General features: G+C 34.6%; 1 protein-coding gene across 1 annotated transcript; it reads right to left on the reverse strand.

The window, feature by feature from the left end:
* Positions 1–14,414: 14,414 nt before the first annotated feature.
* On the reverse strand, positions 14,415–20,712 carry LOC127848773 (uncharacterized). The gene is made up of 2 exons (XM_052381377.1): positions 20,127–20,712; positions 14,415–18,878 (listed from the first exon to the last, which is right to left on the reverse strand). Exons 1-2 carry the CDS (start codon positions 20,309–20,311, stop codon positions 18,509–18,511), a joined length of 555 nt encoding a protein of 184 aa, XP_052237337.1. The 5' UTR covers positions 20,312–20,712; the 3' UTR covers positions 14,415–18,508.
* Positions 20,713–26,518: the final 5,806 nt, after the last annotated feature.

Genomic DNA, 26,518 nt, shown 5'->3' on the forward strand with positions numbered 1-26,518 from the left:
AGAACACAATAAAGTCAAATGCATTTAAGGAAGTGGAGACAGTAAACATGAAGCAATATGAATAACACGCTTATATTGCAAAGCTGGAAGCACATGTCCATTACACCAAAAACAAATGGTATTTTCATAACATAAGCATTAAGACGCACGAACGATTTATTGTTTATACCGCAATTGCAAGAAACACAATACAGTTGTAATGTAACATCATTCAAAGGCAAATATGTCGACATGGAGCTGTCAATAAGCTATATACAATTGTCAAAAAACAATATGCAATGGTTATTTAGCCACATGCATGTACTGGCGGATCAAACCTTCCATATACACAGCTCTTTATCCGAATTATGAAAGCCCGCTATGAGTATTACATTAAAGGCGCTGCCATTTTCGAAATGGTGTGATAAATTACGAGGAGTTTAGCGACATAATAGTAATACCGAGTATATGTGCCGAAATGGCAGCTGTTAACATTTATCGATGCTGTGTACCGGTTTAAGAGACGATCGAATTATAAATTTTTTGTTTTTAGTCATACTTTGTATGCCTATTTTACTTCATCGGCTACTCAATTATTCACAATACATTGTGAAAAGGCTCTTTCACACCACTGTAATGTTACGCCATTGCATATTGAAATAGTTTGCAGGAGTTGAGGTCGATAAGAGAACCGATACCTGTCGGGTATGACGAATTCAGCTGCAAGGAATGTTCTAGTTTCTAAATACATTATCAGGTTGTCTATTCACTGTAAAATGAATATTGATTTCTGGATGCACAAATCCAGTTAAAGTTGGTTCGCATAAAGAACTAAAACAGATTAACAGCAAATTGACCTTCATGCATGAATATATTAAAATGCCGCTAATTTTTCTTACACTGGGTCAGGTAAATAAAATAGATAAACTATCCAACTTACTTACTGTTTATAGTGTCATTTATCTCCTGAAACACGTGTACGAACAAAACCGAGTATGAGTGCAACACACAATATAAGCGTGTTATGTATGCAAATCGAGTTCAACAGTATTTGATTAATATTGAACAGCTTTTTAAGAAATTGGTGTGGCGTCATACCATTGTTCTCGTTGTACATTAAATTTAATATTGGAATGCTAGCCGCCTATTAGTAGGCGTGTATTCGTTTTCTTGGCCCGAAGTGTAAATAATAGGCACCAAATTCAAAGCGGGTAGTAGGAAATACGTTGGCATTTGTCTAAGTTAGATATATGCTGCAAACAGTCTTTTTTATCAGATATTTTACATAATGGGCGGTTTTCGTCGTATATCTATTACATGCGGTCTAATTAATTTTTAATATCAAAGAAAGTTATATTATAAGCGGCTCTTTATACTATATTTAATGCAGATAAACATGCATTAATAAACAATTTGAAAGATGGATATGTCCAATATCTATACCGTTTCATTTTTCCCAATTTGATTGTTAATTTCGCTATTTTTTCCCAATCCAAAAGCCACGTATTGTAAAATACATTAAGAAAAACATTTACAACAGCTACGTGATAATCGTATTACACACTTACGGCAGATTTTACAAATTCATTGTACATGTACAATGCAATTTTAAAAAATTGCGAAATTGATTAAGCAGCATTAAATGCCATGTTTTATTTGTTATTCCCACTGTCAGCGTTTGGGTTTTTGGTGGGTCTTAAAATAGCACTGAAACCGGATGTTAATAGCAGACGGCAATTGTCAAAACTGTCAAAATGGAAGAAAAAGGAAACGCAATCCGAACTTTTCGATACAAGATTCCTTGCTACTGACGCAAATAATGGGGGAGACACATCCCGATTTCAAAGACATGGACATGTCTTTCCATAAGGTGGATCGTTGAGTGATCCGAATCGACGCTGCCCTAATTCGACGCCATTTTTGTTTTGCCTCTGTTTGATACATAAGCGACATCCGTTGACGTCATAAAATAGCACATGGTACACTACCCACAATTTACTATAGTAGTTGTTTGTTATGTGAAAGGTTTAAAGGTAAGATATGGTTTATTGGTTTGCTATTGATGGATTTTTATGTATTTTACTTAATGCAAAAATTTGTCAACACTTTACACCCAATTGTCTTTGTAAATAAGACCGTGGGATAATGCATCGATTTGGTCTGAAAAAGTTCATTATTTCATCCACAAGTCACCTGACTGTCATTTGACAAAACATCGTATAAATAGATTAATTTTCACAAATTTACAGCTCTTGATTTGTTGGAAAGTCAGTGTTTCAAGCAGTATAAGGTATCAATAATAATCTCTGCAATTTAGAAGGATCAGTTTCCACTTGTAAAATGTTGTTGTCATCTTAGACAATAACCATATCATGATTTGATGGGCATTCAATTTGAAATTTATTATGGGCCCAACAGTTGTTTACATGCTACGGGCATTCGGGCATGTGTTAATTGTTAAGACTGACATGTCAGAGAGCAGAGTGGTAATAATATGCGAATAGAGCCATTACATTATGTCACAATCTTGAAATAAACAATGAAATAAAAAGAACAAAACAAAAATAAATGTTTGATTAAAATAAGGCCATATTATGGAATAATGATATATTTAACATGCGTTGCTTTATGTTTCAACGAGTAATATAAATATAACCATTGTTAATAAATATATTTCACAAACTACAGTAACTTGAGCATTATTAAGTTTATCTACATGCAAGTAAAAAAAGAATATATGTATGATATCAGGAATCAGCAAAACAACCAAGCTTGCACTGTGGGTGTCGGTTGCCGAAAAATTCAATTCCAGAGCCAAGTTCATAAGAGAGCAAGCTATTTTGGAGACAAAATGAGAGAATCTCCAAAGAGAACACAGAAATCTATATATGGATTACCAGAGAGAAATCTCTTTGACAGGTACCTTAGATATTAAACTAATTGTTAACCATTTCAAACAACTGACAGAATGAACTTTGTTGTTGAATCTAAAAGTATTATGAAAAGTGACATTTTTACAGGTGACAGGTATAAATTGTAATTTTCTCATGTAAGAAATAGTTTTAAGCTATTTTAAGTATTCTTATGCACATATAGACTGCTGAAATTATTTTAATCTCAAAGACCTGTTAATAGCATGAAATTATTTCATTTCACCTGCTATAAAAGAATGCATTAAGGCGTAAAAAAGTTGTTTGTTTCCATTAACATCGGCAAAAAAATTAGGTAGGTAGGTCGCCATAACTTTTATAACTTTTGTTATGCACCACATATCAATTATGATTAGTGCACCACTCGCACCGCACGTCTCCTACCTACCGGTATTAGTGTATGCATCGCGAAAATTAAAGCGGCATAACACTTTCACCTTTACACGTTGTTTTACACTTTAAAAGGGTAATTTCAATGACCAAAGTCTTCCAAATGTATATACAACATTATTTCTACATAATTATGAGATGATACAACCATTATTTTGATAAAACAATGCAGTTTAACAAATTTAATAAAAACAATGATTTTTTATGTAAACTTGACTTCAAATCGCAAAAAAAAGTTTAGTCGGCAGGGGTTAGTAGAAGCAGCAACCTTTTATGCCTAATGTATAAAAAATATGCTGACATGTATTCAACAGGGCGAGGTTCAATTGGCAGAATATTGTCTGTCCTCACAGAGACAGTAATTGATGTAATTGGGAATCAGAGTGCGGCAGTTGTTGGGGCAGCAGGGGCAACATATGACTCAACACTGGCCTCACTTATGCTGTAAGATTCACAAAGAAGTATAATTAAAAATAAGTTACTTCCCTAACTTTATAGACTCAATATATTGATCAATACTGAAGATATTGATGATAATTTTTTAATTCAGTGTCAGATCATATTATGATAAATGTATGAATAGTCAAGTTTTTCCAAAAAAAAATAGTGAAGAACAATACTTTATATATGCAATCATTTAGAACAAAAGATAAACCCCCAAATAATATAATTACTAAAATGGGGTAAGAACTCACAAGACAAAGACTAATACTATTTTCCTGCACCAGTGAACAAAATTCTATAATTATTTAAATAAATCAATTACAGAATATTTAAAAAACAAGAGTGCCAAACTGTCACAAGATACGCCCGTTCGAATGTTTTGGACACTATGCTCAATGCGTGACCCCAGCTTTATTCATATTTTGTGTTTATGTTGGTTTGTATTGTGCTGTATTGTGCTGTTTTGTACTGTTTGGGCAATCGGTCTCTTGCCTTAAATATAGGACCAACTAATTGATTTAATGAAAATTCAATACTGCTCCAGCAGCTGGAGTTTCACTTCTTTATATTGAAATGCACTAAGTGACCTCGAGACCTAGTTATTGACCCGACATGACCCATATTTAAACTTGACCTAGATATCATTTAGATGTAACATCTGACTAAATTTGGTGAAGATCAGGTGAAAACTACTTCAATTAGAGAGCGGACACCGTGCTAAATGCTTAGGAATTGCATTTGTAATGTGTAAATCATCCATGATTTCGAATTAGTTTTGCTTTCGACGATCATTACGGAATGACCAATGACATTCTTACACAATAAAAGCCGAAGGATCTCGAATGATCTGCTATTTGACTGTCATACGTCAATAAATATCGACTATTATACGTATATTTTATCTTTAAAACAGAACCAGTCTGTATAAAAACAATACTCGTGAAAACAGCGCTAGGTTACATACAACTTTGAAACTAAATATTCGGAACCGAAATTCCCATGGGTGGATCCGTACCCGCGAATCTGAAGTTGGATCCGATATCATCGGATATTTCGGGTACCCGTTGCAGCCCTAGTCTCAGTAGACATGTTAATACAGTGTCATGACGTCGTCCTGCTTGTACGACCCCCGCGTTCCCGTACATGTACCATACCATGTATGTATATTTCAAGATTCATGCATTTTTACATGTCTATCAAGTATGATTAGACAGTTGGATAAGTTACCTGCTGCATTCGAGCGGCTGCATTTGATTGTAGCGGCCTTGACGTTGCCGTCGGCGTGACAGCCGTTGGTTAAATAAGTATATGTTCCGTATTTACAAATAGGTTAAATTTTAGATTAACAAGTATCTAGACACTCGTCGTGTTCGCCCATTTTCACCAATGAATAATTAATCCATTTTCCTTGGAAGATACACATTAAGATCACATTAAGTCCATGTGCATATTGTGTGTGTGTGTGTGTGTGTGTGTGTGTGTGTGTGTGTGTGTGTGTGTGTGTGTGTGTGTGTGTGTGTGTGTGTGTGTGTGTGTGTGTGTGTGTGTGTGTGTGTGTGTGTGTGTGTGTGTGTGTGTGTGTGTGTGTGTGTGTGTGTGTGTGTGTGTGTGTCTGTGTGTCTGTCTGTGTGTCTGTCTGTGTGTGTGTGTCTGTGTGTGTCTGTGTGTGTTGTGTGTGTGTGTGTGTGTGTGTGTGTGTGTGTGTGTGTGTGTGTGTGTGTGTGTGTGTGTGTGTGTGTGTGTGTGTGTGTGTGTGTGTGTGTGTGTGTGTGTGTGTGTGTGTGTGTGTGTGTGTGTGTGTGTGTGTGTGTGTGTGTGTGTGTGTGTGTGTGTGTGTGTGTGTGTGTGTGTGTGTGTGTGTGTGTTTCATATGTATTTCAATTTTATGTATTTCGATTTAATAAGGCAATATTTACATTTAAAAAATATATTTTAAGATTTCATATTACATCCACTCGCAATATTTCACTCCTTGACCAATAATACTTCAAAACAACTTTTTAGCCATGTGGGTAGCAATATATTTAAAATTTCTGTTCAAATTCGTATGTTTCCACAAAGATCTAATTTAAATTATGAATTTATGCAGATTGAACGATTGATAGGAATGGATGAAAATATTATTTAAAAATTATATATTAATATTATTTGGCATTAAGCATGGTTTACCTCTGAAGATTCGTCTACCCGGAGGAAAAAACTGACTTCATCCTCTATTCGGTCTTCGGCTTCAATCGGGGTGGTTGCCACTGGCGAAGACGAAGCGCCCAACGAATGCGAGGTGTCCATGTCCGGAATGCCGCTGGTGCCCATCGACGGCTCAGTCCTGTCACCTGGCCACATGGTCGCGTTCTGTTAAAAAAAATATTTCGACAATATGCATTGCATGTCCATCCTAATATTGATAAAACGGCCGTATATACGCACAATATAATTCATACATAGCTCGTTATGTATGTTATGGTTGATATTTATGCTTACCTCTGCCGATAAAATGTATGTCTCTGGCAAAACCCATAGACGGGCGAACTCTGCTCCTCGGTTGCTGCTTCTTATCGCACCAAGTGTTGTACTGGCATCCAATGGCAACAACTTATTGCCCCGTTTCCCCTCTACTGAGTCGAAGGCAATCCCGTTCAGTACAGGGAACAGCTCGGTTGCCTTGCTCTTCAGGTCGTCATTCGTTGTGGCCAACGGCAAAATGGCAGTGCTCTCCGATCGCCTCCCTAAAGTAATCATACTGTCTATCAATATTACGTCACTTAAACATGATACGCTTCACAAATAAACGCCGCTGAAGAAGACCGAGAGGTCGAAAGCTACGGCAAATTTAATCAAAGAGTTTTAATTTATAAACGGCTAGAAGCGACTTCGTTTTATAATATATATATTATACAGTACAATACAGATTTTGTAGAACTATATAAAAATTATTAATATATTAATATATATTATTTATTTATATTTATATTTATCAGGTCAGTAGTGTTTATGTCAAATAATGTATGGGGCTATTAGGGATCAGCAATCAAGCCAACAATTTATCTATAAATGAATCAATTTTAACATAACAGACAATTTCATACGAACAAATACGCAAAACAGACCATTTCATAAGAAAAAATACTCTCTTTTTCATTTTTATCATCGCACACTGTATATTTATTCACAATAGCCCGAGTATAAATAGTTCAATGCAGTTCAATGACGTCATCAATAGAACATTTCATAATTTTAGCGGTATTATTTCAATTCAATCACATGTATTGCACGGAAAGTCAAGAACAATAATAATTTTATTCCTCGACCGTTCAAGATTTAAATGCCTCGCAATTATTTTATTGTAAGCCTCATGTGATATATTACAAAATGATGGGCAGTAATCTGTAATTCTTTTCTTTATACGCCCTACTCTGGTCAGGCATTTTACATTACATGTGATAACTATATTGTATAACATGACGGTTTGCTTTTGTGAAATAAGCTTTACCAAGCCCTTGGCTAAGAGCTTGCCCATGTCAATTTCAGCAGTAGACCTGTAATCTGGTCTGTCAAGGGCCGTAAATCGGACTTTCATTGTTGTTGTCCGCCTTCTGTCGCCAACATCGACCTAGTTTATTATTCCCCTCCTTCGTCGAATGGTTTCTGTTGGGGTGGTTCTCGCGAAGTACGCAAGAGTTGGCAGTCTCGACACCAGCTCCTCGCCGTGTCGTAACGCCGTTACATCGTCTGCAGATGCTGTCGTCTCGGCCATGGCTGCGTTGATATGTCGTCTAAATATGTCCGCTTTAAATAATCGATTATAAAGCATGAAAATCAACTTTCAAACAACATATTTATTTAGAAAATATATTTTGTTAATAAGACATCACTTTAGTTATTGATATTGTCGTTTTAAATGATAATACGTGATTAACGTTTTTTATACTCTTTAAATTCATTGGTAAAAAAATAACAACCAGCTGAAGTCTGACATAAATTGTATTTGAAATTATCACATGTCTGATGGTAGATTTGGATATACGGAGCTTTAAGTATATTTCAATACGCAGAATAATCCATCTTTGTAAGTAAATAACAGCTAACGTATGAACTCGAAGTATGAAGAGGTTGCGTTGTGCGCTTTTACAAAACCAGATTACAATCATGAACATCGAAAACAGAAAATTAATATTTACTGGCATTTCTCGGTGTGTTCGGAATCCGGAACTCATCTAAATCCGAATCAACGGAGTTTGCCATCTCGCTTTCCACTGAGGAATTGAAAATTTAAATTGAACGAACATCCATTGAACCAGCAACCTAATATGGCTTCTGTCGTCACATTGGATACATTATAGTGGCATGTAGTCATATCTTACTACAACACCTATAGATCTTAGAAAATGTTCTGTCTGTAACGAGATGAGTTTCATCATAGATCTTGAATTCTATTAAAATTACTCAGAGCAATATACAACCCGAAAACAAATGAAAAAGGTTAAATTGATGTAACTTATGATATCTAAAAACCAACATTTTCTATTATTACTTTTCGAGGAAACCATTTACCATGCTCTTAAACATCTACTATATGCATCTTTTGGTGATTTAACACCTGAAAATTATAACGCGTCGTGCGACGAAACGGCCCCACTTCCGACGAAGCCTATGTCCTTTGTGCATAATAGTCACAAACGTTAGCTTAAAATATAACTTGATGTAACATAAGGGATGAAAGGCGATTTTCAGTACTATTTTTATTTTTTGCTCCCCGAAAATATAGGTTTCGCTCAAAATTTCGTAAAATCAATGCCGATTGCATTGTATAAATGATATTTTCCTCGCGAAAATGCATAAAGTCATTCAAATAAAACATTAATGTTCATTATTCCATGTCTAGATGGAGCCTTCTGAGCCATTTTCTGTTGTTTTATGTATGTTATACACCAATTCCAATGCCGATAAGGTCCCATTATAAAAAAGAGTTTCGAGGCATTAGTCGATCATTTTCGTTATTTCGTTTTTTCAGATTACATTTTAAAAAAGAGTATAACAATTATATAATAAAATTAGCTTCAAATAACCGTAAATAAAATTATTGGTTTTCGCTATGCCAGCATTTTCAGTCGATCATTATCTTGCAATATCGCACGTCAACTAAATTATACGCCAATTGTCAATTAAGGAACATTGTTCCGTGCCTATATATGGTTTAATTGATACTAAATGTGCTAAGTTTTGAAGCTATTTTGGAAAGACAAAGATGGCTGTTACACGCATTATCACTAGCATTATAATTGACATGACGCCTGGATGATGGTCGCTCCGCCAACTTTATCACGTGGCTCAGCGGGTAGCAAACCTAGACAAGCTAACACCAAAATGGCTTCTTTGCCTATAGACTGCATATAGATTTACGCGATATTCCGGGTGATTTTTATGGACTTTTTTACACCATATGACACTTGAAAAAGGGGTTTGTGTCATGCAGTTATTCTGCAAATGCAAAATATAATACGTTTATAGAGAACATCAGCTATTTCTTACGGGTTTTTCGGAACATGAAACACGCTCTCATACGCTTGCGCGCTTACCGAAATCAAACCTGTTACTACCTGTAATGGCGGTATTAGCAATAAATTAACACTTCTTCACCGGTAATTACCCTTCCCCCCCCCCGTGTATTTGACACGAAATAGCGCTCTAAAACTGTGATTTCTGAGAACTTTTACGCCCTTTCTGGCACCGAGATATTAATAGTATTAAACATTGCATATGGGACATTTATCAATCACTGTAATTGAAAGTGCAAGACAACACAATCAGTTTGGTCATTGTCTGATATAAAGTAGCGTTGTATGAAGGGGACTTCGGTAAAGCTACCAGTATCAGACGCTCGCGCAGGTACCGACTTCCCACAAGTTAACAAATTTATTCGTTATATTAGTAATAATAACTCTTATACAATGGCATTTATCTACACGTTTTTATTAAAATAAAAACATAAAATCGTTTTCACTTGTTTCTGACACACACAAAACTCGATTTATAACGGGGATTTCGTTAAGTTACGCAAAGTGGGTATCAATATTCTCTATTATTCTACATGCACACGTGATATAATTCATACTTAATAATGCGTAGTCATTACTTACATGACATTTCCAGTTTTTGAAATAAATTAATGTTCTATAAGGGTGATCTCGGTAATTCTACACATTGAAGCTTCTACTCGCTGTTGTCAAGACCGCAATTCCGCGTTGGAAATGGTATAAATTTAATTAATGTAACTTATCTTTCTGGAGTTACATAAACCCTATTTACACCGTTTCTGCCATATCCATATTTCATTTCCGTTTTTTCGAACAAAATAAACGAAACTCGTTGAAAAAAAATGAGAATTAAGCATTCGATCTCCAAGTGTGGATTAAAAGCGTTCATTTGTGACACCACATGTCTGCACATGTGTAGATACCGTTATTTAGGTAAGATATCACGTGTCACCTTTTAATAACATGTATAATGGCAATAAAGTGCATTACTATCAGAGTAATAAAACACAGCATGAATTTGGCTTTATTCTGGGTTCTATTTCTCTTAAAGTAATGCAGATGAACATTGCTTCTGTAACCGTTTTTTCCCCTCGGTCAGTAATATCGCATGGCCCAAAACAACATGGATTAGTTTGGGCAAACAGCGGTAAATTTGCTGCCACCAGTCCACGTTGAATTTGTGAACAATTATTAAATCCAAACTCAAATGTCTTCTTCTAATTTTACTTCACAATCACACATTATTCAAGAAAGCACACTAGAAATACACTATTATGATTAGTAACAAAAAGTATATTTAAAACATTTAAGTATTGATTTCAAGACACAAGTTTTCAACAATATATATTTAAAGCATCCATCCGTTTCCCTCCTCAACTCCCCTTTTCTCCAAAACCCTCTTTGTATACTATTCAAATATGGCTGTATGCAAATTTTCGCTAATATGCAAATTTTCGCCAATATGCAAATTTTCGCCAATATGCAAATTTTCTCAAATATGCAAATTTCTGGAAATTGCAGAAATTGAGAGATTTATAGCAATTAGCAGAAATGCAGATGTACTCATGGGAGAGATGGCCTGCACCTGGTATTAAACAGAGGTCACTGTGTGACCAGCAATAACATTATAGTATCCATTTCTCCCAACTTGAACATAATTAAATGGACAAAATGAGCTTATTAAAAAAATGCAACACTTCTATTAATCACCTAGTAACTGATAAAACCATTAAAAATACATGAACTATTATGTGATGATCAGATCGATATCATAGACTATTCAAATCTGCTAGTTTATTCGATAAAAAGATATTGTAATCGTCTTTGACAGTGTTGACGTTCAGTTGTTCGTGGGGACGACCGCATGCATTTATACATTTATACTTCTCAAGATCTCTTTTCGGCTTTGGGAACGATATAAAATCAATGCCACCAAAGCTTTCAGGATACCCATTGTCCGAGTTACATAATCCCCATTGAAACCGTTTACCCATTTTTAATCTACGTTTTTTAAAGAGGAAAACAAAAGAAACTCGTTGAAATAAGAGTGAACCTAGACATAGATTGTCTGAGAAATGGCGGAAAGTTCTTTGCTAACTAACGCGCCCGATTAATCGATCGCTGATTGGTAGATCAATTCTTAGATAAGGATTTGATTGACAGGCGGCGACATGTCAATTGAAAAGAACTTCACAACAAGAGTGCTCCTACTGTTAGATTTCATACGATTTTTATATGCATCATATTTATTTAAAATCCATGGCGATCTTACTTGATTATACCGGTATAGGACTATCAATGCGCTACTTTTAATGTTAGACTTCTGACATACAGAGTTTAATACGATCTAACCTGATTATTTTACCGAAAAAACAAAGAACTAAAGCGATTTGTTTATCAGCACATGTAGAACTTTGCATAATTTCTCTTTTTCACTGAGAATGTAAGCTGTGTATTTTATTAATTGAATTATATAGATAAGACTGCTATAATTAAACATCGACTAATTAATAGTTTAAACAGATATTGAGCAACAGACTAGGCACGAAGTTGTTCTCTTCGAAAGATTCACGCTGTAAGATACGTGTACATTGGTAGCGGCATACAATGCCAAAATATCGTTCCAGTATGGCGCGCCTGGGATGATTTGCAACTCAAAATGCATAATGAATATATAAATATATTGTTCAGCTTAAACTAGCAAGCATCTTAAAAACAGGATTTTAAAGTGAGGTTTAATTTAAGATACGTTAAAAATTTCATGTTGTTTGCAATTATTTCAGCAAGTGGTCTTGTTGAGACTTTTAAAACGATTTTACTTCTAGAGTCAGTCATTCTTTGATATTTTTTGTTCTAAAAAGTACTTTCTGCAATGCATGCTATCTTTTTGATGCGTTTAATAAGTACGATTCCTTTTACCAAAATATGAACCATTCTCTGCACACATGAACTTCAAATTATTTCACTCTAAATGAGATACTAATAGACTGATCGTAATGACATCGATGATTTCGAAGAATGTGTATGTCTTACAAGTACACTATACATGATATGCAGCCATCCTTCGTTTATTTTATATATGAGCCGCGTTCTGAGAAAATTGGGCTTAATGCATATGCGTAAAGTGTCATCCATGATTAGCCTGTGCAGTCTGCGCTTGTATGATATTTTTAGTTTCAAGGAAGTCACTCCTTAGGCGGACAATGTCGTACCTTATAAGCCTGTGCGAACTGCAAAGGCTAATCTGGGATGACTTTACGCACATGCATTAAGCCCAGGTTTCTCAGAACAAGGCTCATATATTTATTATAACTTTTAAGATAAATTATTCCTTAAAAGGCAAAGTCATACGCAAAACTTTAGTTAAACTTTACGGAAATAAAATACGAAAAATCATGGTTATTATAATATAATTTTTTTTAATCATTCCTTCACTCGACTGAATAATATATCTTTGAATAGTTGTCAATTTTGTAGTTTTAATTTGAAATGATCTTACAGAGTATATTATATATTACGATTTTGTAGTGAATGTCATGTTTTATTGATAGCAAACACAATGTACCCATATACGTTTTTTTCATCATTCAAAGTTTAAAGTTTCAATTGGTTGAATCAAAACTACAAGTTGGTTTTTAACTACTTTTAAAAATGAAAATGTCTCCTTAATTGACAATGGGCGTATACACAGCAAATAACGTCTTTTTCTGCAACATCTTATACCTTAAGAATTGTCAAACTGTTCATTATAAAGATACATGTTTGGCCAATTTCAATAAACAACATCAGTGTGACAATCGCTCCGTGTTGCGAGTAAAAATTGGTTATGCACTTTTTTTAATTGTCGAACTTAAATATTATTGGAAAACGATCTAGTATATCAACGAACTATTAATAAAGAGATCTATATTGATAGATCTTAATGTATATCACTTACTTTAATTATTGTTTGCGTGATGCGGGTATGAATAAGCCAATCAAACATAATTATTTCTTTAAAATTGGTTACGCACGTAATTTCCATTTCAATCTTAATTGTGAGATGTTTACGGATATAGCCGAGATACATTTATGCATTAAATTGTGTGTGCGTATACGATTTTTTTTGTAAAAATTATAGCTTACCTTCAAATTCTAATCCAAATTCTATGTCGAATAACGCAGAAAACAGGATATAACATGTAATGCGTTATTATCACGCAAACTTTCGCCAATAGGTTTCCAATCAGATGGGTGAACAAGTGTGTCTTAATTGGTATCGAGAAATTTTTAATAACCAATTGGATAGGACCACTGAATTTATAGTGTCGAATTATGAGCTATAACAACATGTCATGAATGTTCGTGAATAATTATCTGGACCCTTTTTCTTCAGAAGTTCGCGAAGCCCCTTTCCTACCAACAGGCTCCTGTCACCTGTAGATTATTGTAAAAACAACACGCCATCGATTTGTTAGTTGTCACCAAAGCAATAATGGTAACTGTTTAAAATAGTAAATAAATAAATAGATGAATGAATAAGTAAATAAAAAGAAGTTTGCTCTATCTGATGATTGGAGATCTTTCATTTTCAAGAATCATGAGCAAAAAGTTTAACATGTAATACATGTTTATTCTCAACATAATTTAACAATGCATACTATGTATTTAAATCTGTATACAAGTATGTGATGAAACACTGCAGAAATCTGCGATTGTCTCCATTAATATCCTTGTACTAAACACAAGCGACCGAAAACTAACGGGTTACGGACATTAGCCCCTTCAAAAGTGTGCACTGGGGCATTAGCCCCCAGGTGTTTTAAAACATTCATAACTTATTTTAAAGGAATTATTTTTATTCCATGTGTTTCATATGTAAATACATACAGTTGTTATAAAATGTTGAAGTCTAATATATATTTTTTCAATATATAGCTTGTACAACACGTATTTTTTGTGTTTTTTTACAATTTCTTTACTGTTTTACTTTTTTGCAATAGTATTATGATCTGGAATAATTGCCCCCAAAAAACTCTTTGATGCCTTTTTTTAAATAGATTATATGTAATTACATGTGCTTACACAAACAGCTATTAATAAAGGTGTGAATGCATAATGATGTTTAAGGCATAATCATGTTTCAACAAACACCAAGACAAGACAAGACAGTTTATTTCAATCCGATAAGGCATTTAAGCCCACGAGGACATAATTATATACAATACAAGTATTGACGAACAGTGTACAGTAAAATACAAAATTTTAACAAAAGTTGTAGTTGTATGTTTCCAACATTTGGAGAAGATCGCTTCGAGAACAATATTTCAAAAACATACATGCCAGATATTTATGGAACGTATTCTAAGCAATAAGCCAATGTATTTCAAACTATAATACAATACAACTATAATACAATATGTTCTTATCTTAGAGTTTTTTTAATCATTAAATTCGGGTAGTAAAGCTGCCTTTATTTATTTTAGTCTTGTAACGATCACTGGATGATATTCTATTAATAATGTAGAAAACATAGAAATTGGCTTTTAAAAATGTAGCATATATTTATCCTAATTTGTTTCGTGCTATCAAATATCATCATATAACTATGATAGCGTGTTGTTAAAAGAAGCCTTTTGAGGCTGTATTCGAAACATATACGACGATTTCACAAACAATGACAAAAGAGTACTCATATACACACATTAACATAAATATGCTATATTACACCACTTTTTCCTGCATTAAAGGTTTCTTTACATCTGCCTCTTCACATGTTCATCTACCGGATATGTTTATAATTAAGTTTGATTTTACTATTACGAAAAACAAGTAAAACAACCAATCGCAGAGAAACCTTTAATTACAAAGAGATAATAAAGTGTAATCATTCAGCTTGTATGAATTATATATCTATCACAGATGGTATTTTATCATCTATAGAATAAACATTAAGAGTGCCATATATATATATATGCCTTACCGAAACCAAAATGTAAGACTTATATCATGGGCAACTGCATTACATTACATTACATTACATTAATTGTAAGATCTTAAATTACCTTATGCTTTAACGAGTAAGACATTATGGCTTTTTTTTGTCATATCTATTCATATGATTAGGTTACATGGTATGATATTACCTCGAAATTAACACTCGCACACTCGCAAAATGCCAGTGAAAAATACAGATTGCGAGTTAAGTTTGAAGCCACTAGAATTTTTTTGTGAGTGAAGAAATAGTGAAAAAAAAAGAGTTATATTGCTAAATGCGCTCAATGCTAAACCGCAGGTCAATTAATAGAACGTCCGAATACCCATATGCGGAAGCTCGCACCTTGTATGTAGACTGGTATACTTATAGTACATATATGTGGATGGTATTGGTACAAAGATAATGAAACAGTTGATTATCCACACATGTTCACTATAAAAGACAAAAAACCTGAACAGTCATGTCGTCGAAGTGAAAAATAACTAGTTTCTTTTTGCCCACAGATTGAAATAACAATACGAAATATAAAGCAAAGTTAACCTTTGAGTTGAGAGAAAAAAAACGGAAATTAAATTCTTCCACGAAAACAGTGAACAAGTGGGAAAAAGAACTTCATATATAACACCAAAACTTGTGGTTGATGTGATATTTTATTTAGTTTTAATAGTGAGAATGTTTTTTGATTTTGCGAGCTGGTATTTAAGCTGCTCGCAATGTTTTGCTAGTAGAAAGAAAAGTTAAATTCGAGCCCTGTAGCATAAACATCAGAATCAATTCGGCATTTAACAATTTCAAATTAGGTCACTAAAATACTAGTTATACAGAGCAACGCTATTATACAAAGGGTATTAAGGCAACATGTCATATCTATTTATCGTAATACAAAAAGCATGTACATCGAGCAATGTGCTCGTATTTCACTAAAATACATTACAGTTGTAAATAGCAAACACTAGCATAGTCTGGTTAGACTTAACACTTAAAACGGCATTAAGGCCTCATATTATACTTTATTTTCCAGTATTACAAAATGTATGTAAAAGTAACCAACAAACATGTAAACATAGTTTGCGTATGGTTTCTGTAATATACCAAGGAACATACATAAGACATCAGATATATTACAGTTTCTGCAGAAACACATAGAAAACACATAGAAAACATGAAATATATACAATTCAAGTACCAAGAAACACATAGAATGCATGTTTTTACAGTATCACAAGGAACACACATTATACATAAGTCGGCCATCTGCTTTCAATTTGGCAGGGAAGACAATAGATACTTTCAACCTTGGATATTCGGCACCAATAAAAAAATAGTAAACTGTAATACCAATTAACCTCAGAATCTACTTGAATTAGTTGATGCAACACATATAGTACAGATTATGCAATACATGTACTATTGTTGTTTATCCAGTTTATAAAATCTTTAATAACTTTTTTTTTAGTTTTAATCACTCTTAAAATAACACAATTTTACAGTAGAATATGATTATATATACATATAAATTAAGTGCTCTGTTACTAAAAATCTTATCAAAGATATGTCAATGTGATATTTTTATCATCTTCTTCCTTTTAATTGCATTTTATTTTTAAAAAGATGACATTTAATACCTAAGAAATATTTAAAATGGGTAGGGGCTAACGCACAAAGGGCAAAAAGTCCTATGGGCTAATGAGGCTTACGTTCTGAGGGGCTTATGTCCTAAGGGCTTATGTCCAAGAGGGCTAATGTCCTACACTCAAACTAACACGGTTAATATCTATAATTTGAAATCTCGTTTACATACATATTGCTAAACAAAACTAAAATTATCATTTATTCAGAAAACTTTCAAACATCAAAAGCTAGGAGCTTTAAAATTCCAGATATCAAAAGTTAATTGAAGACAATATTAAACATTACATTCATAACGATTACTAATATTCCTGATTCTTCAGATACAATCAGAATAGATAACACATTTTCAGCATTTTCATTTACATCCATCTGTGAATGTCTACCAGATAAGTAAGTCACACTTCTGATCGTGTTTGTTATCTGTTTTTTTTCTCTGCAATCAACATATCACTATCAATTGAGTATACAAATTGGAATTAAACATTCCCATGCAAAAACAACAACTAATTCTTTTAGAAATTATGTAAAGTTAAACCTCAATAAAACGCTACAAAACTTTAATATTCAACATGTATTTACTTTTTACTAAATAAGTACAACAAATTAGTCCTTTGAGGAAACTTTAACTGTTGTTCATATGTTCAACAATATACATTAGATACATCAATCAAACACTAAGTGTATGATAGCTTACAGGTGTGAAAGCGGGAATATGATTGCAAGTTTGTATACCCTAACCCTCTGGGGGGGGGGAAAGGGGGGGTATGGGGGGGATGACAACTTGTTCAACCACGCAGGGCATGATAGAGCATGCGGGACGTGGTCATCGAGGGTGGATGACGTGCTTTGAACCTCAGGAGGAACAACTGAGTAGATGAGGAAGCTCCTGAAACTCAGAAAACGACGATGAGCCAAAGGTGTCCTCTGTTACAACACCCATTGACCACTTAGAATTGTTCAGCATACTACATTATATGTTTAATGCCTGGCATCAAAAGGACACAGCCTGTTCAAACAAGTCAACAGCCAAACTATCCTCTGAATCCAAGGGTCTAATTCTATTAGTTAGTTGTGCCATTTGTTCATGGTCACTGGGTGTTGTAACAGAGGACACCTGTAGCTCATCGTCATTTGCTGAGGCTACAGGAGCTTCCTCATCTACTCCATAGTCCTCCTCTGAGACACTCAGTTGTTCCTCCTGAGGTTCAAAGAACATGTCATCAACCCCTCGATGACCATGTCCTGCATGCTCTATCATGCCCTGCATATAAAGCTGGATGGGTGTTCTGCCCCTCTCCTCACTCAGTCTGTGGCAGTTCCATCCGTCACGGAAGCGGTCTTAGGCCCGCTGAATGAGTGGAACATACACGAGGTGTAAGCACCACATGTGTACTTCCGAGCTCAGGGCCCGTATTCACCAAACAATTCTTAGACTTAAGTCTAAGAATAAAGAAAATTCTTTAAATTAGAATATTCAAAAATTTCTTTAATTTTGAGTCAAACTCTGCAGTAAACATCTCTATCTATATTATTCTTTATATAGAAAATTTTGTGAATGACATAATCACCAGTGGAGGCCTGTTTATATTCAAACACTGAACACATTTCTCTTGGTTCTAAGTCTATTCTTTATTCTTAAGTCTAAGAATCGGTTGGTGAATACGGGCCCAGGTCTCCTCTAGATGTTGGAAGAGCTGGTGGAACACATTGGTAGAATACATGTCCCTCCAGAGCCGCTCGATCCTCTGGTTGTGGACGCTCTTCCCAGTAATGAAGGATCCACGACCAGGGCCTCGATAGGAGATCATGAAAGCTCCAACACCTGTGTTTTCCAGACCTTTATCTGATCTAACTCTGGAAGGTACACCATACTGCCTGGTACCATTTATGAAGGCTTTCGTCATCGTGGTTGCACGGTTGTTGGTGGAAACCTTCAGGAAGACACACAGTTTCGAGTATCCGTCAATCCCACCGTGGACGACAAAGCCCCATCTGAAGATAAATAATATGGCTTTAAAATGACAGTAATAAGTAATAGTGACATTTGCATGTTGCATTATAAATTGCAACATATAAACATGATAGTCATTACATATTTATTCAATAATGATTTATTATATGCCTTTTGCTGCTTCAGTGGAAATGTGCGGCTTAAAATTTTAACAACACATATCTCTCTTTACAGCACCAATAATAATTACTACCTATCTGGGAATTTATACCAGTATATAACATAGCTTTTTGCTATCAGATAAAAGGCGTATAGAAGATGTTTATTTTATATTCTATGTAAAAATTAAATATATTAATTAGGCATGTCAAATCCATAACTAGCTAACCTGTTTTGGTACATGTATTTCATTATTAACCAATTGTCATCATTCCACGTAAATACCAGAAAAAGTAAAGAAGGATATGCAAATATACCCTGTCTGCTTGATTGAATTGAATCCGTATTATCTCATCGATTAAAAAATGTTTGGTACTAAGTTTCATTGATTTTGTTGGACACATACACCATGATTTAAAATTCATTCTTTATTTTATACATTTGGAATCCTTAAAGGATTTAAATTTTGCAATACTCCACATCCATGAGTTGAAAAATGAAGGTTTTGATGCTTCCAAGCCTGCTTTGTTGGAAGTTTGGAGAACAAAACTTTAGAATATTACTCTTAAAATTTCCTTAACAATAACCTTGCAATACTCAATATTTCTAATGGAGGACTGACTTTTTTTAGCTGAAATAAGGCCCCAATCCCCCAGCAATATATATATTTTTTCCCCATATTAAATACACAATTCTCCCTTCACTTAAGCAAATTGATTGCCATAGACTCCAACTTGTCAAGTTGTAGAACACAGTGTTAAAACTAAATAAAATTGTAAAACCTGTATAAGGTGTTTCATATTAGCAGATTGTGACTAAGTGGTAAACAAATACTCTAATAATATTACGTTCTATGATCTATGCCTCATTTAACCCTTAATCACTTAGATACGTATTTTGACGCATTTGTAGTCTCTTAGAAAGTTACATTTAATAAAATATCTTTTTAATGTATTCAAGTTTTAAAGGCTTCATTTCCAACCCTTAGATACTGATGAGCAGCAAACAGCATAAAACCTGAACAGACTGCGAGTTACTCGCAGGCTGTTCTGGTTTTATGCTGTTTTCACAAAGTGATTTTCTCTTTTCTTCTGAGTGGGAAATGGTTATTCAACGTTAGCTGTTTTAACCTGATTAACTTGTGGTTTCTATCAATATGCCAAAATGAATTTGATGCTGCAACCTTGTAGACCCATCGTCTTATGGAATGACACCATCTCAAAGCCACTGCTGTGGCATCAACTCGTATGAGGCTGTCAGCAACTCTCTGCCTCTGAACTCTATGTCCCCGGCTCTGCAGCAGGCCTTGAACCATTCTCTGACCAAGGGACTGGTTCCCTTGGGTCACTTCTCGTACAAGATCATCTAATGCATCATTTGACAGCACCGAGTATGTCTGCCTTAGCTTTAGACCAAAGGATCTGAAACAAATTCAGCAGGCTTTCAGCTGGTTTTCTCACATGTGTATCATGCAAATTGCATTTGAATAATGATAGACACAATCTTCACTTTAGCATTGTTGAACAACTAGCCCGAATCTGTATACAATAATAGAACAGATTACAATACCCTCTAGCCCGATTATATGAATCTGGAAATTTTAATAGCCAAAATTACATATCACTAGCCCCGGGCTGTTGGGCTAGGGGTAAGCGTCAAGACTGTAGACATATTTAACAATTACCAAAACTATTAAATTTACTTAAAACTAGTAAAACCATGTCTTTGTAAATAAATCTTGTCTAATTTATCAAAAAAGGTTCGATCTTATCCAAGTTCACTAACCAGACATGCACACAATAATTCATTGATCAATAAAAAGGGTTTAATAAGACCATTAATTTTGAAATAAGTGACAAAACATTAGACTCCTACCATGGTTTACTGCACAATTACAAACTGAACTACTCAATCTGTGTCTATATCAGGGGACTCTCTGTTCTTGGGGAACAGTACCTGTACCCTCAAGCAGGTGGAAATTATGCATTATTTATCCAAATAGGGGAATCTAAACCAAAAACATAATGAAACACAAAATTATGTTTTTAAATCTCTATTTTAAATCTCTAATTAGTCTTTTTCACCACAAACAACTAACATTATGCGCCTTATATAACAGTTTTATTTAATTTTAAACTTTGTGAAATTCAATTTAACTATTCTGGGTCAAAGGCAATAAATTTGCTGGAGTGCTGGGAAATTTTGTCAGAAATGCAGGGTGGATATATACTTTTTTGCAAGGGGAATGGGTCCTTATTTCAGCCCAAAAAATCCTGGTCTATATAAAACAATTCTCTTGTCTCATTATTTCGATTAGAATTTTATTTTGAATTCTCTTTTCATTTCTTTTTTTTTCAAATTCGAAGCAATTATGTGCAAATCAAACCACTATCAAATCAATTTGGGATGTGTCTTAAAACAATCACAAGCTACCTGTATGATGACCAATACCTATATACTTGCAGTGACACAGGCCTTCAGATTATCTGGGAAAAAATCTCGAAAAATGCTGATATATAAATGTTTCACCGACGTTAAAAAAATCTTATGAAATGCTCCTGAATAAATCCAATTAAATCCAGCTTTTTGCACCTTCACGGTATCTTGTTTACACAATTTGTTAATTTATTGGGGTCCAGAAAGGCCAAAAACCAAAAAGAACACATACGAAAAAGGCTGAATACCAAAAATGCTACAAACATACCACAAAGGCAGAAAAATGGTTATGGGTTTTGATTTTCTGCCTTTCTGGATCCCAATCACGCCCATTCTCTATATTGATACATGTATGCATACTCATGATAATGAAGTGTTTCCTTCTGCAAAAATATTTCCATTGACAGTAAACATTCAGATTAAAAAACAACAAGATGTGTTTGTGAAACAAAATGTCCCCCATGTATTTGACATTGAACAAAGACCTTGACCTTTCACCACTTAAAATGTGCAGCTCCATGAGATACACATTCATGTCAAATATCAAGTGGCTATCTTCAATATCGCAAAAGTTATGGCCAATGTTAAAGTTTGACGCAAACCTACAAACCAACAGACAGGGCAAAAACAATATGTCCCCCAGTATAAACAGTGTTAAGGCTTTTGGTCAACATTCACAAAATGAGTAACCGCTGCAGTGAGCTGGGAATCCTGGAAGAACTATGCAAATAATATGTTGTTGATTAAACATAACACTTATAACAGTGTTCAAATTATAAATACGGGCAACAACTATTTAATATTGTCGTTGGATGTTTCGGGCCCCAGGTGTTTCCACCATGCATGTTTCCCCCTTAGTCGTTTCACTTCCAACTTGAAGTGTCATTGCTTGGCATGGTTTACCAAGTATCTTTATCTTCTATTTACAATAAGACGTTTAAGGTTAACTCCACTGAATTTGTTTTAAAAACGTTTTATGTGTCATTTGATGCTTTGTTTTGAATAAACTATACACGAAAAAACAAAATAAACAATAGCAAAGTGAAATAAATGTTGTTTTATTCAAAATAAACGATAGCAAAGTGTAATGAATTATGAAAATTGTTTAATGTATGCGAGTTAGTTTAAAAGTAAGTTTCAAAATAACACGGGTCATATAGATATCTATTATATGCAATGTTTAATAATAAAGAGGAAGTGGTATTTTGTTTTCTTTTTTTATTATTTGTTTTTCTATTTATTTATACGTATACTGTGTGTATGTACATTTCTGTATACTTATTTAAGAATGCGACCGAAATAAATTTATGGCAATCGATCTATTGTCGACCTTTTAATTGTAGCGTCATTCGTTGTAACTTAAGAATTGTCACTTAATGTAACTTACTAGTGGGGTTGTTAACCCGCGGGACTTCGGTTAAAAACCATTGCCCGAGCACACTGCTTAACATATATAATATACCGTGCGTTAAAAAGGCCGAAAACAAGCCATATGGTCAGCCCGATATTACTGGGCTGAGCCATAAACAAAATAGGATACTTTGCAGTGTTGATGCGGTGCTTTAATATAAACAAGGGCTATTTGTAAAACATGCATGCCCCCCATATGGGCTGTCAGTTGTAGTGGCCTTGACCTTTGACCTAGTGACCTGAAAATCAATAGGGGTCATCTGCCAGTCATGATCAATGTACCTATTTAGTTTTATGATCCTAGGCCTTATTATTCTTGAGTTATCATCAGGAAACCATTTTACTGTTTCGAGTCACTGTGACCTTGACCTTTGACCTAGTGACCTGAAAATCAATAGGGATCATTTGCCAGTCATGATCAATGTACCTATGAAGTTTCATGATCCTAGGCGTAAGTATTCTTGAGTTATCATCTGGAAACCATTTTACTATTTCGAGTCACTGTGACCTTGACCTTTGACCTAGTGACCTGAAAATCAATAGGGGTCATCTGCCAGTCATGATCAACGCACCTATGAAATTTCAAGATCCTAGGCCTAAGCATTCTTGAGTTATCATCCGGAAACCATTTTACTATTTTGAGTCACTGTGACCTTGACCTTTGACCTAGTGACCTGAAAATCAATAGGGGTCATCTGCCATTTATGATCAATGTACCTATGAAGTTTCATGATCCTAGGCCAAAGCGTTCTTGAGTTATCAACCAGAAACCATCTGGTGGACGGACCGACATGAGCAAAACAATATACCCCCTCTTCTTCGAAGGGGGGCATAAAAATCTAATTAATTTAAAAAACTTTACTTTAACAATGAAATATATGATATAACGAGATACTCAAGTATCTATGCATATAAAACTACGTTAAAAGAGAAGATTTCCTATTGGCTGACTGCATTTTAAAACATGGCGTTGATTGGTTGAAATACCTTAACTTGCAAAAGCAAGTAGGTCAATTCGTTTTGAGATGAAAAATTTGCACAATGAAAGGCCTTGACATTAAGTTCACTATCTATAACATAAAAAACTAGAAATGGCGCGGCAGAGGCCGACGCGTATCCCCACGCCGAATGTTTGACCTAGGTGTGCCCCAGGGTTGGTAATGGGGCCATGCATAGCTGAGATTGACCGTATTGTCATAAGAGAAGTTCATCATCAATTAGAAGTGAATTGGTGTAGAAATGAAGAAGTTATAGTAAAAGGCAATTTTGGGTGGGTGTGACATATGTGGGCAGGGCGCCCCAGGGTTGGTAATTGTGCCATGCATAGTTGAGATTGACCGTATTGTCATAAGAGAGGTTCAGTATCAATTTGAAGTGAATCGGTGTAGAAATGAAGAAATTATAGTAAAAGGCAATTTTGGGTGGGTGTGGTCTATGTGGGCGGGGCGCCCCAGGGTTGGTAATGGGGCCATGCATAGTTGAGATTGACTGTATTGTCATAAGAGAAGTTCAATATCAATTTGAAGTGAATCGGTGTAGAAATGAAGAAATTATAGTAAAGGCAATTTTGGGTGGGTGTGGTCTATGTGGGCGGGGCCCCAGGGTTGGTTATGGGGCCATGCATAGTTGAGATTGACCCTAATGTCATAAGAGAAGTTCAGTATCAATTTGAAGTGAATCCGTGTAGAAATGAAAAAATTATAGTAAATGGAATTTTTTGGTGGGTGTGGCCTATATGGGCGGGCGCCCCAGGGTTGGGATTGGGGCCATGCATAGTTGAGATTGACCCTAATGTCATAACAAAAGTTCAGTATCAATTTGAAGTGAATCCGTGTAGAAATGAAAAAATTATAGTAAATGGAAATTTTTGGTGGGTGTGGCCTATGTGGGCGGGGCGCCCCAGGGTTGGGAATGGGGCCATGCATGGTTGAGATTGACCGTATTGTCATAGGTGAGGTCCAGTATCAATTTGAAGTGAATCGGTGTAGAAATAAAGAAGTAAATGTAAAATAACCTAAAAAAATGAGTGATAATTTCTGACGCGGCCCCACCCCAACCCCTATAACTTTTGACCCAGGGGTCAGATCAAAATTCCAAATAGTGCAGGGTCGCACATATGCTCATAGCTACCATGTGTGTAAATTTCAAGGTTCTAGTGCTTTTAGTGTAGGAGGAGATAGTGGCCAGGACGGACGGACAGACGGACGGACGGCGGAGATCACCACAATATCCCCACCTTTTTTTCAAAAAGCGTGGGGATAATGAAGAATTTCATACTAGGAAATATATGGAACAAAAAAAGGATAATTACATCCATTAGTACTTAAATTTATTTGCATTTAGAATGATTGTTTTATACTGTTAAACTACCCTGAAGGTGTTATATTGTTATTTTCATTATTAATATTATCATTATTATTCTATTGATGTTATTTGTGTTAAAAAGAAAGAGGAAGAAAGAGAATAGCCCAATTTATATAAGTAGTGATGGTGAAAACACAAACTATTATATGTGGCATCAGCATTACTAGACCCATTGTTCAGCGTATGCTGCAATGGAGTTGTTTTTGGAGTCTTTTAACTTTGTGATCTGTCTTTTTTGATGTTATTATTATATGAAATTATTTATAGTTTTATATAAATTGGAAAGAAAAGTTACACGGGTGTGTACTTTATTTAAAATTAAAAGAAAATTAATAGTTTTGGAGTTTTCCAGACCACAAAGTGGTTCAACAATGCAACTATTTGTTAACAGACATTATATGACTAATGATAAGTATAAATCTGATGTTAAGATTGTATTAATGCATATAAAATCATAAATATACACCGGTTGTATTGATGTATATAAAAAAAAAGACAAATGTGGAAAGTTTTTTTAAACTTTATTTTATTATGCAAGTAGAGCCTGGTAAAATAGCTCCCCTTTGTAGTATCCCTATTGCTTAAGTGCATTAATTTATATGGAAATATGGTAAATATTGTATTCATATTTGTATTTTAGTATATAATTGTATTTGTATTGTAATTTAGTATATATTTATAGAGTGGTATAATGTTGAACACATGCAGACAGGGAATATAGCCGTAATGCACCAACATAAGACCCTGTCTGTATGGAACTTAGAGAGAATTGGGCTATGAAGAAGAAACGTCCCCCCAGAGTGGCGTTAAGACAATATTTAAAAGAAAGTGAATAATAATATTATATCCAAAGGTAATGACTTACTTGTTGCCAAACGGTCACCTTAATAGGGCCACATAACAATTTAAAAGTAAAACAATGTACTTTACAGTTAAAAATTAAACAAAACAACTATTTTATACATAAAAGTGGATTATTCACATTATGTACAGTACTATATGCATTTATTTATAAGTAAAATTCCAGTTGCCACCCTGGGGGGCTAAAAGGAGAAGTTTTGGAAGTGTAGGCAGGAATGAATGGGGGGTTTCCACTTTCCAGCAGGGGTAATACCACTAGGTTGATCTAAGGGAGATAATTTGTAGAGGAGTACTTTTTTATGATGGTTTTGTCCCCTGGACCAGAGGGAGTGCATGGTAAATGGAAACTAATAAGAGTACAAATGGAAAGAAAAATAAAACAAGATGATATTTTAGGTACTGGGATATTTCCGGTAAAATATAAAAATGGTAAAAAGACCAAATTATACTT

Source organism: Dreissena polymorpha, chromosome 10, assembly GCF_020536995.1.
Source record: "Dreissena polymorpha isolate Duluth1 chromosome 10, UMN_Dpol_1.0, whole genome shotgun sequence".
In the NCBI taxonomy this organism is placed as follows: Eukaryota; Metazoa; Mollusca; class Bivalvia; order Myida; family Dreissenidae; genus Dreissena; species Dreissena polymorpha.